Source organism: Prinia subflava, chromosome 1, assembly GCF_021018805.1.
Source record: "Prinia subflava isolate CZ2003 ecotype Zambia chromosome 1, Cam_Psub_1.2, whole genome shotgun sequence".
In the NCBI taxonomy this organism is placed as follows: domain Eukaryota; kingdom Metazoa; phylum Chordata; class Aves; order Passeriformes; family Cisticolidae; genus Prinia; species Prinia subflava.
Genome location: NC_086247.1, coordinates 34,739,519 through 34,758,600, shown reverse-complemented (window position 1 = coordinate 34,758,600; position 19,082 = coordinate 34,739,519). Strand labels below are relative to the sequence as shown.

The 19,082-nt window shown below is 35.9% G+C and overlaps 1 protein-coding gene and 1 long non-coding RNA gene across 4 annotated transcripts in view; one reads left to right on the top strand and one right to left on the bottom strand.

Moving 5' to 3' along the window:
* Nucleotides 1–6,124, top strand: part of LOC134548360 (uncharacterized) — a 16,834-nt gene extending 10,710 nt beyond the window's left edge. The window contains exons 3-4 of the long non-coding RNA XR_010079756.1: nucleotides 4,072–4,228; nucleotides 5,043–6,124. This is a non-coding gene — a long non-coding RNA (uncharacterized LOC134548360). The remainder of the gene's footprint in view (nucleotides 1–4,071; nucleotides 4,229–5,042) is intronic.
* PPP1R42 (protein phosphatase 1 regulatory subunit 42) overlaps nucleotides 1–19,082 on the bottom strand; it is a 22,558-nt gene extending 3,476 nt beyond the window's left edge. Inside the window, exons 1-8 of one of the 3 annotated variants that reach the window (XM_063393019.1) lie at nucleotides 18,761–19,077; nucleotides 17,473–17,683; nucleotides 16,134–16,300; nucleotides 15,542–15,677; nucleotides 12,850–12,966; nucleotides 7,707–7,824; nucleotides 6,276–6,404; nucleotides 4,942–5,093 (exon numbers count right to left, since the gene is read on the bottom strand). In XM_063393019.1, coding sequence (XP_063249089.1) covers nucleotides 4,942–5,093; nucleotides 6,276–6,404; nucleotides 7,707–7,824; nucleotides 12,850–12,966; nucleotides 15,542–15,677; nucleotides 16,134–16,300; nucleotides 17,473–17,601 — 948 coding nt within the window. In that variant the 5' untranslated portion in view covers nucleotides 17,602–17,683; nucleotides 18,761–19,077. Of the gene's footprint in view, nucleotides 1–4,941; nucleotides 5,094–6,275; nucleotides 6,405–7,706; nucleotides 7,825–12,849; nucleotides 12,967–15,541; nucleotides 15,678–16,133; nucleotides 16,301–17,472 lie in introns of all 3 variants that reach the window. The other 2 variants (XM_063393028.1, XM_063393012.1) reach the window with 2 other exon arrangements.

The following is a 19,082-nucleotide window of genomic DNA, read 5'->3' as shown; positions in this document are numbered from 1 at the left end:
TTGTGTTATTAAAGTGGTATTTATAATTTTGTCAGTCAGTTACACAATAAAAAAATGTGTAATGCTAATGTGGCAGACCAAAAATGTTATGAAGTTTTGAGGTTTTATCTCAACAATACTCTAAAAGTACTGACAACGAAGATCTAAGGATAGGAAAAAAAAATACTGCATACTGAATGTTTCATTTATCTGGTAACTATTAGGGTGAACATGTAACACCTGAAAAATAGATAGGCAAAAATCTGAGTTTGCTTTTTATTTACTTTCCTAAAATAGTGTTTCATTCCTGATACAGTTTTGATGGACCCAGTTACAAGATGCAACTCATACTAAAATCATTAAGTAGTCCCCTCTCATTCTGCGTTCTGTTTAAAATGTTACTGACTTACAGTTGGACTTAATGATCTGACAACCTAAAGCAATCTAAATATTCATCTATTTTATGTAAAAGATTTCAGTCAGTCTGGGTTTCAATGTTCTGGAGAGCATCTGGCAGCCTGCAGCCCCAGATGTGCCTTGGTAAGTTGTTGACCACCTACTGGCTGATAAGTAACACTTGCCATTTGCTCTTCTGAATGTCTAGGAAACAGCCCCTATCTCCTGGAAGAGGGAGCAGATTATTGCAAGCTAATGTGCTCCTGCCAGACTGCCCATTAAGAATGTGTCCATGCTCTCTATCTGGTCAGGCAGACATGTAGGAGTATGCATAGTTGGCAATCTGCTCATCAGCAGATGTGCTCCCTGTCCGCGGTTTGAGAAGAATTTGCTCTTTTCAAGGGCACAGGAGGTCTGTCAGTGCACGTGTTCTGCCAGTGTGCTTTAGATCTTTACTCCTTCTCAGCTTTGGGCACAGGCAGCAGCACAGAGAACTGGAGCGGGGAGGCAGGGCATGGGCAAAGGGATGCCTTTTATCACTGCTTTAGGACACTGGATGACATGGCAGTTAAGTACTACAGATTTGGTACATAGTAGACCTACTTCTTGGTTTTTTAAATTACCACTACTGAAATTAGTTTAGACAGAAAACAATGCCATTGTTTGTGCCTTGTATGTTTGTGATGACAGTTATATTTTTCCTTCTGAACAGAGTATGAATGATCATGGGGAGAATCATCCAGCACCATATTCAGCAAGTCTGCAAACATGGGTACCAAAAATACCACTAGGGTGCAGATTACTGTAATATTAATTATGTCTCTGCAAAAGTACTTACACTCACCTTTACAGGTAGTGCATATTCTCCACCACTAAAACTGGCTGAATTGCCTCCTGAGACCTTACATGGGCCACAGTAACCAGAAACTGCTAATATCTGACCTTCATTCCGATGGCTCTGCTTCAGCAACTCTATTTCATTTCAGAACTTGACTTTATCTCTTTATCCTTACACTTTATCCAGCATTGTGGTGACTCCTTTCACATCCTATGTCATGGCTGAATAATTCAACGGCAAGTAAATTCCTTACATTTCTCTTCCACAGCCTCCAGCACTAAAGGCTGATTGATACTTTCTAGACCTCACTAAGAAGATGTTTACATTTTTCCTTCAACACCATCACCAAGGAAAGGCAGTGAGACAGGCTGCTGGAAAAGGCACTCCCTGTCTGTTCTAAGCAGGCTCTCAGCTCTGGCAAAGTGCTCAAGCTGGTATCTCTAAGTATTTAATGCACCTAACTCTGAATACATTTGGAGTGCTTGTAAGCTCTTCAGCTGCTAAAACCAACCTGAGGGTGCACAGCTAAAACTGCACTGGTTTATATCTCACATCTGTATTTCTCTTCTCCTGAAGCTAAGACTGAGGATATCTTTTATTTTTGAATTTTCAGATGTTTGCTGAAATTGATATTCAGTAAGTGAACAAGAATTAGGTCACCCAGAGGTTATGTATTTCCCCATCTCCCTCTCAAATAAGAGAGCTATATTCTGTAATGTGAAGTGTGTGATTGCAGAGCTGAAGTTTTGGGTATATATCATTATAGTGTCAGTATCATTTCTCCCCAAAAACCTGTCATATATTAGGCTTTAAAAATTCTATTTATTGAAATGTTAGTTAGATTAATATAAACAAAAACCCAGTATACATGTAGAACATGTACATTCCTACCTGTTATCAAATATACATTGTCCTATGTAGATTTCAGACCCACAAATCACTGCAACTCAGGCCATTTATAAATATTTAACTAATTAAATACAATGTTCAGACAAGCATCTGCCTAAGAAGAGGGAAAGCTAACATTGTCCACTGCAAGTTCCTTTCTTTTGGACTGGAACTTGAAATACACAGATATGCATGGTGGCAGCAGAGTGGCTTATGATTAGTTGGTACAATCCAGAGCATTTATGACATGCTGCCTGTAAAATTTAAAGATATTCCCATATTGCTAATCCCATAACATACGATGGAGAGACAAAAAGTGACTTTCCCACCACATTCTGAATTGCTGCAAATACCTACCACAATATTTAATTCCATGAGTAAGGCAATGTGGGCAGAAACTGCTGGTTACAGATTAAGTTTACAACATCAAAATTTCAACAACTTCTCTACTCAGGGAACATTAATAATGGTGTATCCCACTGGAAGGTATTAGGTATCTTTAAAATAGTTAAGTGATTTGGTTTCTTTTAATTACTTCCTGCCAATAGCCATAATTTTCTCTGAATGTCCAAAACTAACTTAAAATTCAATATAAAATTGCTATTGTTTTTATATCATCAAAAAAGAAAGATTAATGACATATTTCAGTAATCTAGTAATAAGTGGCTTTTTTCATTGTTCAAGCTGCATGCAATCCTCAGTGGATCTTAGATGTAGGTTAAAAAGGTATTTAATGCCTGTTTTTCAGTTGCCAAGGTCAAACATCACCTAGTATGTATAGGGGAAGAGGAAACATCTGTTGGAATAATTTATTTGACTAACACAGAGGTTAGGATTAAAACCCACTAATTTCTTTGGTCTGATACTGAATTTCAATTAAACAATACAGGTATTTGTTCAGTTTGAAAAAATTTCCTTCCTTTACTTGTGGGCACATTCATGTATATCCCTGATTAGTGGATCTGGCAAGGGAATACTATTATTTGTCATTTTTTCATATCTGCATAAGATCTGAGAATTAATATTTCTATTTTTTGAGGTTTTGGGGTTTTTTCCCCAATAAATGTTCTAAAGAATTCACAAACCTTTAACTCCCAAGACTCTTTGGTTTCTATGGAATTCCTCTACTAACAAGATTAGAATACATCTTAGGATCAGTGATGACACATGAAATTGTAAGGTACAGCAACCTTCAGTATCCAAGTCCCACTTACAAGTTTTTAGAAAATATGACTGCAGTTTCTTCTAACCTTTCTGTGAAATCAGACTAAAATCTTCTAGACTAACAGTAAAAAAATCACTTAAATTGTTTATTTTACAAATATAAATTAATAAAAATATAGATATTTTATTTCAATCAAGTGTGGAAGATGCTCTTTTTGCCTTTCTAGGGTCAAAAGGGATTTCAATGGGGCCATAATTGTATTTCACATTTTTAATACTAAGAAAATGTTTGCCAAGCAAAGAAGCTCAACAATTGGACAGCTTTTTATCATTGTAAAGCAGAAACAGAATGCTTTGTCTCAAAGAGAATAGCAGAAGGTCTTACAGGAGAGGAGATGTTGTATGCACACATTCCATCCTTTTTTAGGACTAAGGGGAATGGTAAAAGGAAAGCACAGTCGTACTCAGCCTGGCCCAAAAGACAGGATGCTAATAGAGATGACATGCAAGCTGACAGAACACTGAGCATGCAGACAACTCCATATTACAAAAGAATTTAAAAAACCTCAAACATATTTATATGGCATGAGCATTAGTCTGTATCCCTCTAAATTTCAGAAGCCTGTATTATTCACTGGAAAGTAATAGTGTACTACTATAGTAGTACTAACAGTATTACTTTTTATAATAGTGAGTACATTGTTCCTGCAGTTCTTGTTTTTAACTGCTCCACTGCTCTGTGCTTTCTGAGAAAGAAAAAAGTTCAATAACGGGCACATATATGACAAATTCTGTTTCTTTTTTAGGCCAGAATATATCCATCGTCATATGATGAACAAAAATTATTGTTTGAAAGAGAGCAGCTTTGTGATTTGCCATTCTTCATTCCTTCTCAATGGAAAGGCAGCTATTTTTAAGCAGAACAAATAATCAGAAGAAACGAAACTCATGGAATGGAAAGGGGTAAGTTGTCAAGAGTAAAATAGCATTAAATGTTGCTCAGTTAAATTGTCAAACATACTAACAAATTCTATCTGGAATATAAAATAGAATACTACATTTACTAATTTAGTTACAAAAGAATACCTGTGTCAGTTGCATGTATTTATTTATTTAATCTACAGCATTGTATAAATGATGATTTTTTCGTTGGCTAGTCCAGCTGATAAATAATAAAACTGTTAGGTTAAAGACAGCATTAAAAATCTGGAAGAAGTGATACCAGGTCCCAAATACTTAACTATACTACTGCCACAGGTGAAACTGGAGCATGGCTGTTAGAAGGAAGCTGTAATGATGAAAACTGATCGTTTCTCCTTCTCCAGATGATTCCATGCACAGCATCACCCTTCACCAATGGTCCTCACACCTTAACTTACTTCTCAGAATTAACTTCAATATTATTTTACCTTTGTGGAAAATGATTACAATTACATGCAGATGACAGAAACTAGTAACAGTAAAGTTACTACTGTTAGGTAGTCCACTGATTTGTAACCAGAAACTGAAATCTATTACCCTGTCTTTCAAAGAGATAAAGACAATAAACATAAATGGTTTAAAAAAAAAAATTCAGAGTAAATTCTATCTTCCTGTACTCATTTTCCAACTGATTCAGCAAGAGCTGTACAAGCAATAACCAACATAGCTAAAAGGAAGATATTTGAGAAACACACCTGAGTTTTCATCTGACTTCTTTCACGGATTCTTGGCAGAGGTTTTCTTTCAAATTTCTGCTTGTGAGCCAAATCTAAATAATCTGCTTGTTCTCTCACAGAGTCACTGTGGTGGAAAGGAAGAGTGAGAGAAGGTGTTTCAGAGTCAGCTGCTGAAAACAAAAAGAAAAAAGCATTAATTCAATATCCCAAGTCAAATCATATGTATTTAATATTCAGTGTTATTGATCACAGGTTCCAATATACCTTGTTGTAGGAAACAATGTAATGAACAATGTAATGCAAAACACTTCAAATTTGATAACTGAGAATGGAAAACTTTGAATGGAATTGTAGAAGGTGCTGCAAACATTGATGAAGGTGAATATTAAAACAGGTATTTCCATTCAGGTAGAGTTATTTGAAAGAGAGTAAATTCAATTACATAGCACCTCCTTATATCAGAAGTTATCAAAAGACTATTTCAAAGCCATTGCCATTTACATATGGCTTTCAAACAATGAGCAGGCTCCAAATATTCTGGGCTGGTGCTGGCAGGCAGAGCATCAGCCCTCATGTCTTCAAAAATAACATACCAATATATCTTCTGAAAGCAACAGTGTAAGTGCCACCAATTTTATTTTATAAATATGGTAATTCAAAGCATTTTGAATAATTTCAAGTTAAATGTCTGCATCCAAGTCCTGCAAGATGGCAAGACAAGCTGTTAAGTCATTTATGTTCTAACCTGCAGTCAACTCTGTAACAACCACCACCTCCCCACCATATTTTAAAAACCTCAAAGTTTATTTCAGGTTTTGCTTGAATTTCAAAACTAATTTGTTTTCCCACTTGATGAACAGGTTGCCTTTAAACCTCAAAAAGGGTTTAAGGCTTTTTTACCTCCCAGACATTTTTTTTTCTTTCCAAGTTTAAAACTTGGACTTCTGCTAGACATGTATCTTGTAAAGGCCTTTAGAAGAACTGACAATATACAGACATCAAATAAGTATCAACAAAGAGATTTAAAGAGTCTGATGTATTTCATGCATATTTATTCTAGAATGCCCAACATTTGTAAAATATGGAAGTAAATGTGAATATTTACACACTCAAAATGTACTAGCTACCCCTTTCCATAATTCTGGGAGATTGGGATGTGAGGAAAAAAAATACATCTATTAAAGCTAAAATTAAATTTTATATTGGAAAAGCTCAATTTCTACTCATGTCTTTTGGACTCATCACTGGAACAAGTGCCTTATAAACAATTATTACTATATTTATTTTTTGCTGTAATTTTATGATGTCTCTAAGTTTTAAATAAGCATGAAGTAATTGATTAGTTTGCTTACAAAATTGTACACAGGCTGCATGTTCATCTGCCATTCTTTCATTGTTTTTTATCCTGGCAGCTCTAGAGGCTTTCCAATTTAATAAAAAACGTCTTTCCATTTCTTTAATTTCTTTCCCATCGAGGTATTCTGCAAAAGAGAACATTTTCTGTGAAACAGTGAACTAAAGGGCTCTACAAAGTTGTATGTAATGTGTATTGGCTCTATATTCATTCTCTTCAAGTCTTTTTTTCTTTTTCTTGTATTTTGGTAAAGAAAATATATCCAATAAAGATTGATACTCATATTGAAGCTGCAAGAGTGAGTTAACGTCTTAATTACAAAAAAAAAAAAAAAAAAAAAAAAAAAAAAACCCAACCAAAACCAAACCTACAGTTTTTATAACTTTCAAGGGAACTATACATATTTCACATTTGGTTAACATGTAAGACTTTCTGTAAAGCTGTGCAGAAAAATTATGCTCTTACACAGGGTAGAGGTGGATGCAGAAATCCAGGTTGAGAGGGGAACTGCTTGTCTTAGCAATCAAGGAATTCTGCTGATCATGAAGACAGCGCCACAGATTTGCCTCTCTCAGGTTAACTTGACTCAGTTAGGTGCCAGAAACCTTAGGGTCTGTGATTCATTGGTTGCATCAGCATTTTTGAGTCAGCCCGAATGAAACACCTCACGTGGCCACAAATTTAGGTTGCACTAGAACTGTCCTAAGGCATTGTTATTTTCATTGTGCAGATAGGCTTTTTCTTAATGGCCACTATTTTGTTCTCTGAGAAAAACCAAGTTCTGTAATTATAACTTTAAAAATAATTGACACCTTTATCCAAAAAAGTTAAAAAATAGCAGATTTTTAAACTTATTTCTACAGTAGAAATATTTAGATATAGAAGAATCAGTTTCTTCCTTTCATGCTAAAATGTAATGCAAAATAATAATATAAACTGCACCATAAGGGTTAGGATTAACAAATACATTCACAGCGTAAGTGTGAACTGCTTATAAGTTCAAGGATGAATGTTACATGACAAATTCAAACACAGTAAGGTGGGATCTGCACAACTAGTACTGTACAACAAAAACACTTTAGCAACTACTACAGACTGATAGGGGAATAGATGAAACTGATCTTTGAAAATCAGTTCCACAACATCTGGAATATGAACACAAAACATTGTCTTCTGACCATCTCATCAATCATCTATTATAAAACAAATGATTACTACTACTAGTACCAAAAACCAAATAAGACGGCTTGTGAAGCTGATTACTAAAGCAGTTTTAGCTTTCTACATAAATTAAAAATTCAGGATTTGACATAAATATCTCTAGCAGTAACTGTGTTTACATGCATAGTGCTACTCAAGAACAATTAATTTTTCAGTTGTTTCCTAAAAGAGTGGGGGTTATGGGTGGGCTACTGATGTAATTTTTTACCTAAAGTCAGTGACTGCACTATAATCCTGTCCTTGTACTTTGGGTTTTTGCAGATGGGGTTTCCTGTAAGATCTATTCTGCGTAGCTTTGTCCATTTTTTCAATACAACCTCCAAATCCTGCAATTGAAACAACATAGCTTGGTGATTATGTTTCCCTCTCCAGAGTAAAATTCAACAGTAATGTGATTTGTTCAGCCAGGCCCAAATCCTGCACACAGAAATAACTTCAATGAGACCATTCACATGTATCAATATGCACATTAATAATATACATTTTCAAACAGAGTGGTCCACAGCATTCACTAAATGTATCAAAATTGCACAGAAGAAACGGTGAGTTTGGAAGATGCTGCATTTTTAAGGATACAGTAATGCCAGCTATGGAAAATTATTACTTTAATCCCATTGATAAGCACCCATAGCCTAGCAACTACGAATGAAAAAATTCATGTAATATGCAATGTCTGTTAATGCATCCCCAAGGCCTTACAAAGTCCTTAGAGTATCAGTGTGTGGAAGATACAGATAAAGAACAGACTTTAAAAAAAAGCTAAAAATCATGCACTCCACAGTGGACTGCCTCTCTCTTTATATACATGTAGAACTCTATTTTACAGGAGAAACAGTAATCCCCCCCAACCTAACTGTGGGTGGTCAGTTACAGTATTGGCCTACACAGTGAAATTAGTGAAATGTACCTTTCTCCATCTGTGTTTCTGTCTGGTTACCCAGGGGCAGTATGACCTAGATGAAACTACTCTGTCTTTTAAATACAATAAATTCAAGTTAAAAACATGCAAAGTTTAGCAGATTGGTCTTTTCTACTCAGACACCTTATTTTCTGAAATACTTTCTTTCCAAACTTTCATTTAACTCCCATTCTTGACAGGCATTCCTTGTATGTGTGAAAAGTGTAAGGAGGGATTCAAGACAATAGGTATAAATAGCAGAGAAGATTTGTGCTCTATTGCTGTAATAATTTGGAAAAATCTACTAATCATGCTGTGACAGATTCTAAAACACAGAGTGTGTAAAACTTTGTAGCTTGATGCCAACAATGAAGTCTCTAGCAATGTAGTTATCTCTTAGCTCCTTCAAATTTAGGAAAGTGCTTGGGTAACACAAGCAGGGAGAATTCTGCTTTTGCTGGCTCATCTCCCTCAGATTTTAGGTAGAAAATCCTCTTGGAAATATCCTAAGGGTTATATAATACATGTTTAGAAAAATAACATGGAAGAGAAGAAAGTGGCAGCACAGTCTCATACTCCAAACCATGTAATTTTTGGTCTATCTATGATGATGGTGATATCATCTATTGCTATTCAGTGATAAAAATGTATTTTTTAGAAAACTAGAGAGCAGAAGTCTGGTTCTCTAGGATCAAGACTGATAAAACAATGCAAAAAACTCTGAGGACCAGCCCACATGAAGAAATGTTAATAATTCACGTAATGTTATTTAGCAACGCCTGATCAGCATGTATCAGGATAGCAACGTGATAACCCACAGTTTAGGTGTGAATACTTAATCACAAACAAAATCTAGGGGCAAAATATTTTAGGCTAGACTTAGTAAAAAAGAAAAATCATTTAGCAAGTATATTTATTTATCCTAACCTAAGCATTCAGACACTACCATTGAAGTCTGTAATGTGTTCTAGATTTCATTAGCAAGAATTTTTCCAAGTAACAGTTTTGCAACACAAAGTTGTCTATTACTGAAATAAAATGTATACAGTTTAACTTTGATGAATGTATACAGAGTCCTGTAGATTTTTGTTAGCTGTTACTTACTTGATAAATGACCCAGAACATGCTTACTCCAGAGTATGTTTATCTAAGAGCACACTAATCCTGTGCTGAAATATGATTACCCTTTCGATACGCTCTAGTTGTTCATTGCCTTCCTGTCTCTAATAAAGTGCTTTCACTTCCCAGCCTTTCAATAAGCTGTACTAAAGGGACCAGACACTCTTCTGGGCAGGCTCCGTTTGATAAATGATCATGTCATGCTATCACTTTGAGGTCTGCTACAAAATACTGACGAGCAAATTATATTCCATCAGGGAGGGTGGGCAGGGGGAAGGGCGAGTGCCTGGGCTGGCAGCTGCAGTGCTGCAGAGAACTTCCTTACCAATTAACAGTGGCCGTCTCAGAATTGGTATTGCACCAGTATGCTCCAGTTTGTATCGGAAACGGCTGATCCAACTGCCCCAGCTACATCCACAGACAGCAATTTGTCACCACTTTGATTAGCTGTCATAATCTATTTGAGAAAATCTATACTTTTTCTCTTGTTCCTGACTCAATTCTAAAGCGAATGAATTCATCTTTTGTGATATCCTCTTGTCATAATCAATACCGGGCAGAGGTTGAATAAATTAAAGATTTGGGAAATACAGATTTTTCAAGGTAGTTCTAGCTATATATATTTTTTATTTATCAAAATACTCACACAACTCATAATCTTTCCAAAACTAATGAACTTAATAAATAAATTATATTCTGGCTTTTTGTAAAAAGGAATAGTTGTGGGGGGTTTTTTTAATAGACATAGTGTTTCAAAAAATTTCCTTTATTCCAACCCAAATATGCTGCAATCTAGAAGACCTTGTGATCCTGACTAAAGCAAACCAGAACCTCAATACGATGAATAAATGAAGTAGCAAGCAACAGAAAACAAACAAAAAAAAAAGCCAATTCTATTAAAATAAATTCTATTCTTGATAACTGACCTGAGACATACTTTTTGCATGTGGTAGCTAGTCATAGTTATTTTGCATGAATTCAGAAAAACTACTTGATTTTCTTCTGTCTACTGTTCAGACTGAATTATATAAACCTCAGTCAAGTGAAACAAGGTCATATGGCTTGATGTCTGTTAATTATGCTAACAAAGTCCTGTATTAGCCACAACCTTAAGTGCTCGAATTTATTAGTCCTAATTTTCAACTGTGGTGAAATCGAAGTGGCATACTTGAAAAGCAAAGAAATACGGGTTTTCATAACGAACTGAAAAAACTGAGAAATGTTTAAATATAAAATAATTATACAAAATACATGAAAGCGAGAAAAGTCTACATAAGATTGTATTTCATGCATTTCCTATGCTCTTCATGTTTTCCTCTTTCACAAAGATGACATGTTATTCCTGCAGCTCACCAGAACTGCTCAGACACAGGTAGCTCCTCTACAGCATCTCTTCCTACCAGGGGAAGCACAGCTGGGTGCAGAGCTCCCCAACACTGCCCTGTCATGCAGCACTGCCACGACCTCAGATCAATGCCAGGCATTCCTGGGGAAGTTCTTGATGGCAGTGGTGGGAAAGCAGGAAGGGGAGAACAGGGGACATAGTGCTTTTAGCATGAAGAAGAGGTGTACATCAGAGTTTTAATAACAGCAGGGCAAGAGGGAGGAGAATGGAGGCAGCTCATGTGGGAAAATTCAGGCAGCAGAACCATATAAGTGTATAGATCTGTATACCCCTAAAATCCTTGCAGTTTTCACAGCTGTAGAATAGTGTATGCCATGCAGTCATGAAATTCAGGGATGCAAAAAAAATGGAAAGATACTCAAAACTTCCCTCAGCAGTTTTTTGAACAGTCAGTGGTTGTATAAGATCTCCTGCTAGATGTCTACTGTGAGATAAAGCCTCTTACATGGAGCTAAAACTGACTTTAAAAAAAATACTTCTCATGGCTTGCTGCTTTTTCCAATAGTTTAGTTTTTATTTGTTTAAGAATTTACATTAGTGATAAGTAGAGTCTACCAAAATGTAATCCCTTGAAACTCAATAATCGTAACTGGAAAACTGGATATCCACCTGCATTACACTGTGTATTAAACACATTTGATATGTTCATTAATTTTACAGGTTTGCAAAGATATGAATAGAAACACCTTCTCTGTTCCATATATTTCAAAACTTGAAAAACTTGGAGATTGTTTAGAAAACACACAGAACAGTCACTTTCAAAATATAGTGGAGCCTAATCTGAGTGTAATGGATAGCAAACTCAAATGCTAACTGTAATTTTTGAACAGTTGTGACCATGTAACATAGAAATCTACAGGGCTAACTGATTTGAGTAAATATAATTCTGATTTTCCTGATGATCAAATAATGAAATGTAATAAAAAATAAACAACATATACACAGTTACTGAATAATGCAGTTATTTTGTCCTCTCCCTATTCTGTTTCAGAGGATACTGGTTTTTTCTCTAAGATACTGAAAACGCTGTCTCCAAAGTGGCATCCTCATTCTTAAAATTAATTGGTTCTTTGGCTATGACAATTTTCTTTTAAGATCATCATAAAAGAAGTATGTTTTATTTATAAGAAAGAAAGAGCCAATATGAAAATCTCTGTAATATGTTTTATTTAGAAATGGATTCCTTTTAAAAGGGGAAGCTTTGGGGAGATTGCCTATTTGAAAAAAGTTTTTTGCCATTTTGATGTAACCAACATATTCAATGTGATTTTAATTATTCAGCAAAAGCCTACATGAATTGTATTTTGATATAAATTCAATCACAACTGCCAGCCAGGACTTGAAATACAAAGCATTAATAGTTCTGTGGTATAAAAGCAGGGCATCATTCAATATTTTTTAATATTAAAGTCTAAAAAAATGAAGAGTCCAAATAGAGTAAATTAATCTAGATAAGTGAGAAATTATGCACACAGAATACTGCAGTCTCCTCACTAGTAAAGAGAATTGCCATATTCTCTCAACAATCTGTTAAAAATACGTAGTGTTCTCAGAAGTAATAAGAATGGTCATTTTAATAATTACTAACCAATGAAAGTTAAGTTTACTAAGGAAATAAAATGTTTATGCAAACCAGAAATGTAAGATTTTATTTCAGTCAAGATTTTGTCAGGGTGGTTTGGGTTACTATTTAAGCCAATTCATTTCAGTATTAATTAATAAAAATATAAATTTTGACATCCTAGGTAAATGCTTCTCCATTTTTAGTCTCAGTAAGATTTTTATATGGGAAAAACCACCATGCTTGACAAGTCAGATGTAGTAACTGCAGAAATAAACTTTCTTTTTACTTATATATTTAGTGATAAAGATGAATATGACTAATTTCTTAACACCCATACATAATAAAACAAATATTTACTCTAATACCTTCATATGTTTAAGTTGATTGTCGAATGCTTTAAGATCAGAAAGATTTTCCAAAACTGCCAGTTCTTCTAATTCATCAATGTTGTTATTGCTGATATTCAATACAGACAAAGATTTCTGAAGGGAGAAAAGCAGAAAAAGAAGCATTTTTTTCATGCCATGTATGAGTCAAGTTGTAAATTGTTACAGAAAATTATCTTAAAAGATGAACAAACATATGAAGAAGAAACATGCAAACACCACCTCCACATACCATACAGATTGTTTTATGTTGGCGTTCCACCTTGTCCTAAAATGTAGTTTATTCTGGTTTTGAAGTGAAACCAAAGTAAGATTGTTTCTCAATTATTTCAGACATTCTTAGTAAATGCAGGATTTTTGTTTATTTTTAAAACACGTTCACATTCTTTACAGACTTCTGCAAGTGCTACAACTCTACTTTTGAAGTATGCAACATACATTGAAAGTGACTGCCTTTTTATAGAATCACAGAATGGTTTGGGTTGAAAGGGACCTCAAACATCATCCAGTTCCAGCCTCCTGCCATGAGCAATGAGGTTGTTCAGAGCCCCATCCAACCTGGCCTTGAACACTGCCAGGGATGGAGCAGCCACAATTTCTCTGTGCAATCTGTTCCAGTGTCTCACCAACCTCACAAGCAGAGAATTTCTTCCTAACAGATAATCTAAACCTGCCCTTGTTCAGCTTCAGGCCATTACCCCATGTCCTAGCACAACACACCCTTGTAAAATGTGCATCTCCAGCTTTCTTGTAAGTCCCCTTTAGGTACTGAAATGCTGATTTAAGGTGTCCTTGGAACCTTTTCTTCTTCAGGCTGAACAACCACAACTCTCTCAGCCTGTCTTCATAGCAGAGGTGCTCCAGCCCTCTGATCCTCTCTGCAGCTCTCTCTGGACTTGCTGCAGCAGGTCCACATTCTTATACTGTGGGCCCAAAGACTGCATCTGAACTGCAGAGCTGAAGCCCAATTGTGCTACCCTCATATCCTCATTTAGCTGGACTATACTGCCTTTCTTTCAGGTTTGATCCTACAAACCTCTGGGTACTCATACGTCCGATCCTTATCCCTTCTCTGGAACAGTACTGTAACACACAACAGAGATCTTTACATTCTAGATAAAAATCTAAATGTGTTTCAGGTGTTTATCTTGGGAAATACTAATATGGTTTCACATAAAAGGAAAATGTTTATATCTCTAGAAAATGAAAAAGAACTCTAATCCAATGAGTTTAGAATTATTCAAGGTATAAGACTTAGCATTAGTTGGAAAATCTCTATTTCAGTAGTTTAAACAGGAAAACTAACCCCCTTCAGAAATCTGACCAAGATCTACCTTGCAGATGGAAATTACCAGTATCATCCTGATAAACACAGTTCATAAACTTTATCTTCTCAGTCAGATTCATGACATTGCCATCATCAAAACATTTGCCTGTGGTACACACAGAGCTATATGGCCTCATGCTTTTGTCTCTTTTATCTCTGATGCCATTAGAAGAGCCAGAAACAGATGAAGTAAAAAGTGATGCCTTAAAAAGGCTCCACTTAGCACTTGAAGGATAAAATAGAATATTTTTACATTTAGCCTTCGTGAAGATGTTACGCTGTCAAGAATGCAAATTTGTTTCATAGAAAACAAAACAAACCCCACATCAAAAGGCCTTAAGTAAAGCCACAAAGAACAAAATCTAGACCAGACCACTGAATAACATGGAAGAGTTTATTATATGTTATTATCCTGGGAAGATTATAGCTATAAAACTTCCCCTTACTTTGATAATTTCTCCAATATAGAAGGAACAAAGTACAAATGCTCTCACAGTAATGACTCATTTCTATTAAAGAAAAACAGCAATACATGTCTTGGATTACATAATCTCAAAACAGGAAAATAATCGAGCTAGGTCAAATATTTATGATACACATGTGAACAAAAGAACTCACTTTTAAGTGAGTTTTTCATCTTCACACAAAAAAAAGGCTCATCAGGCCCTGACTACACTATGGGAGATAAAGCAAGAGGAAGTTTTATAGTACAGAACCACATCCTTTAGAAGATAAAGCCTACTTTTTAACCTCTTCAACTGTATGTTCTATGTTTTCTGAGCAATTAACATGTTGGAAGACAACTTCAAAAAGATTTCCTGAACTCTTCACATAACACAACATAGAAGAACTGCAGAACTAAAACTGAATGCTTTTGATTGTGTTGTTCTAAATATCCAGGGAAAAAAGCTGGATTTTACCCCTTTTTTCCATTCTATTTTTCTACAGAAATACAAAAGGTAATAAATAAACAACGATGCCAATTAAATCACTGAAATATCAACAAACTAATTCACTACAAATGAAACAGACTAAGAAAACTAAGAGCAATAAATTCCAACTCCCTTTTCAGTTTATTCACATTCTGCTGGTATAGGGCATCCACGCACTTCCTTATTCCTCTTTCTCTTTATTCTCATTTTCATCCTTCATAATGAAAAAAAGATGAAGAAGAATTTGCTGGACTCCTTATAAAAGAATTAGAGTGGGAGTCTCTTGGTAGAATTTGAAATAATGCCACCAATTGGCAAAGGAGGAAAACAGAGTGATCAACTCCTAATCATTTCTCCTAAAAACACTGATCTCCTGATAATTGGCTCATTGAAATTCTCAAAATGTACTTACTGCCAGGGCATTAAGAGACACTGGATCAAACACAAGCTTTTTGCCAACAGGGAGATGCTGATTTTCGATATGTAGCTCCCTTAGTTCTACTTTATCCAAACCCTCTACTATAGTGATATAGTTGCTTCCTAAATACCTACAGAATAGAATATAAAATAGATTTAATATCCTTTGAAAGTAAGAGCAAAGACAAGGCTTCAATATATTGAAGAAAAATATTTTTCAAGCATTATTGAATAATACTTGGAAATTATGATAGAAAAAGTAAATAACCTAGCATACTAGTAGAATATACACTCAACTGATTCAAGCAGTTTTTTGTAGTTTAATCTACTGCTGTTATTAGTATCATTAATATTATTATTACTAAACTGAAAAAACATAATCATTTAAATGCAAATCTATATGCCAAGATGATATGTCGTTACTTTTATGACAGAATAGCTCATCAAAACTAATAAGCAATTACTTTTATTTGAAAAGCAGAATTTAACACCTGGAAGGACCTCAATGGCTACATAATTTAGAAATTTATTAAAGTGTCATAACTATACTTTTTACTAGTAAAATAAATATATTATTTTCAACTTACAGTTTTTCAAGTTTTTTCAGTGATGAGAGATTTTCTATACTTGAAATACGATTGTTCTGAAGATAAAGGTGCCTTACATTTGAAGCAAAGTCCAAGTTCTGGATTTGGCTGATTTGGTTATCAAATAAATATAGAAATTCCAGATTTTTACAGAAAGGGAGGTCATCCTGAAATAAACAATGACATATTACTTAATGTTCATTCACTGCCTGCTTCTGGAAGTTGTTGATTATTCTTTAAGTTTTGATGCATGATTTATAAATTTTTACCTTTAGCAAACATTTCTTAAAACTATTTCTCCTAGAAAAACAGAGGTCTTATATATTGTCAGTTATCTACAGATGAAAGATTGGAATTGGTCATTACTATTTTTCCATACAGCATCTGAGGACTACAGGTATCACCAGCAAATACACCACATCCAGTGGTGTATTCCTTCATTCCCTGCCTTCTTCACATGGATTTCAGAAAAGCAGTTTTCAGTGTAGTTGTCTCCATTAAACTGCACTGATGTAACCAGAAAGCAGTTCTTGCCAAAGAATTATTGATTTATACAAAACTTCGCACTTCAGTCTATTTTAATATATTTCTGAACTCAAGTTTTCACTCAAATGTTGAGTTTCTTTGAACATATTCCTATGAAACAACTGAAAGGCCACTCCTCATGAAGGTTTCTGTAAAACTTTGCTGTGGCAGTGATCCCATTAGTAACTCCCTGTGGCTGAGCACGTTTCTAGGAGCGGGCTGAATAAACCCATTTGCTGTCAGGGATCTGTTCACACAGAACCAGCGATTTCTTCTTGCCTGAAATCACCCTTTTAAAGCAGAAACTCACCACAGTCAACAATGCAATTGTTCAGGGCCCAGCAGTTTCAAAATTTACTCAGTTATCTTGAGGGGATCTGAATTAACTCACAACTTATTGAAACCTGTATACATTTCCTATTATTAAACTCAGAGGAAGGAGGACTGGGTTAAGTTTGCAGGTTTAGTCTTTGAAAATGAAAAGCTCATGGATTATTTTTTAAATGAGTAAGCTCCAGGGAGCAATTAAAAAAAAAAAAGAAGTATATTTTTAACCTGGCTAATTTGAAAAAGCCACTATACCAGTCCAAATTTGTTAACATCACTGGGGTTATTTCCTGTTCCTGAACTCTCCTTTCCTTTCTCAGACTTCCTCTGAAATTTAAGGAATAAATCACAGATAGATTGAAAAGATTGTGCTGTGAGTTAACAAATTTGTAAAACTTGGCTTTCCTTGTCTCTCCAGCAAATGAACACCTCATCATATCAGTAACTACAAAACATTAGAGTAGCCAGTTTAAAAAATAAATCTTACAATTGAATCTATATTTTGAGCTGAAAAATTCAGATGAGTAACTTTTTGCACGTATTTTCCAAAGTCCTCTTGAGTACGGTTCTTGCGACTGGCATATTTAGCAATTAGGTCCACTGTTAGTCGAACCATGGTTCTGTAATAAGTCAAGCTGCTCTACTGCTTCTTTTAATAATGTATTCCACGTGCTCTTCTAAGTAGTATTATAGAATGCCTTAAAAACAAAAAAGGAAATGTTATACTGCTTGTATCCCAGATCTTCAACAAAGCTTACATGTGTACTTCAAATCTTACATATCCTCACCAATGCCCTTTTCATTTACAATGCTACTATGTTGCATATAAAAACCTACCGCTTTGATTGCTGATATTTTATCAAGTTTTTGGTGTATTAATAAACATTTTAAATATTTTTTCTATTTGATTTGTTGATTCAGCTTGCTTAAGAATATTATCTCCTAGTAGTTGTCATTTTCATACAGAAGTAAGAGCATAATGCCCACAGCAGGCACAATTCTCACACCTAGTAGCTAGTTCATGGAAGCTCACAATCTGATTATAAATTAGAAAGTACAGGACTCCACAACAGGCTTTTACAGCTGTGAGACGTGGTTTTAAGCTACAGGACCCTTTATATATCGGCACAGCACTTAAGTCATGCACACGACTGCATGTTCTGCACAGCCAAGAACTGTGAGTTTTTCTCACTAAGGCATATTATAGAGGTTCTCACAACAATAGAAACTTTTTTTCCCAAACTCCGGCTATATACGTGAGGTTATAAATGATGTAATGGGGGAGAGGGAAGAAGGCAAGTGGCCAATACTGAACGGGAGGCATAAACGATCTGGGGATAAAGATACCCTAACAAATATAACTTAATGACTCAGAATAGAAAGGTCACCTATTTAGCCAGTACATATATACCAATGTATATTATGTATTGCAGCTTATCCACAAAAGCCCCACATCAGTGTATCAGAACAACTGAGGAGACAGAAAAAAGCATCCAGTGCTAAACCTCGCAGGGAATCCTCCCTGCCAGCATTACACTTAGGAGAAACGGAAGAAAAGCCAAGATCGAGGCTGTAAAGGCAGAAGAAACTGCCTTTCTTAATAAACAAATCTGAAGCTCAGTAGCTTTCCTTTATCCATACAGGATTTGCTTTTAACTTTCATTTTAAAAGGTGGGGATGAAGGAGAGCTGAAAGGACATTGTGCGTTGCCTGTTTTTCTACTGTGAGTTTCTTGCTTTTTACATAAAAACACCTTTCAGAGCCCCTTCTCAGACCTTCTTGCAAACCCAGCAGAATAAGCGAGGGAAAGCCGGGCAGGTCTCTCTCCCTCGGTCCCCCAGCTCGCTCCTGCCTACAGCCGTGCGATTTCACACCGCCCTCCCCGTCCCGTGGCCCCGCCACCAGCCGCCCCCCAGCACGGCCGGTGGGAAGGCGGCTCCGGTGGCGAGCACGGGCCGGGATCCGCTCCAGGCGCCCTCCCGGGAGGCAGCGCCCCTGCCCGGCCCCGCTCTGCCCTCAGCTCCCGGCCCCGCTCTGCCCTCAGCTCCCGGCCCCGCTCTTGCCCTCAGCTCCCGGCCCGCGCGCCCCGCCGGCCCT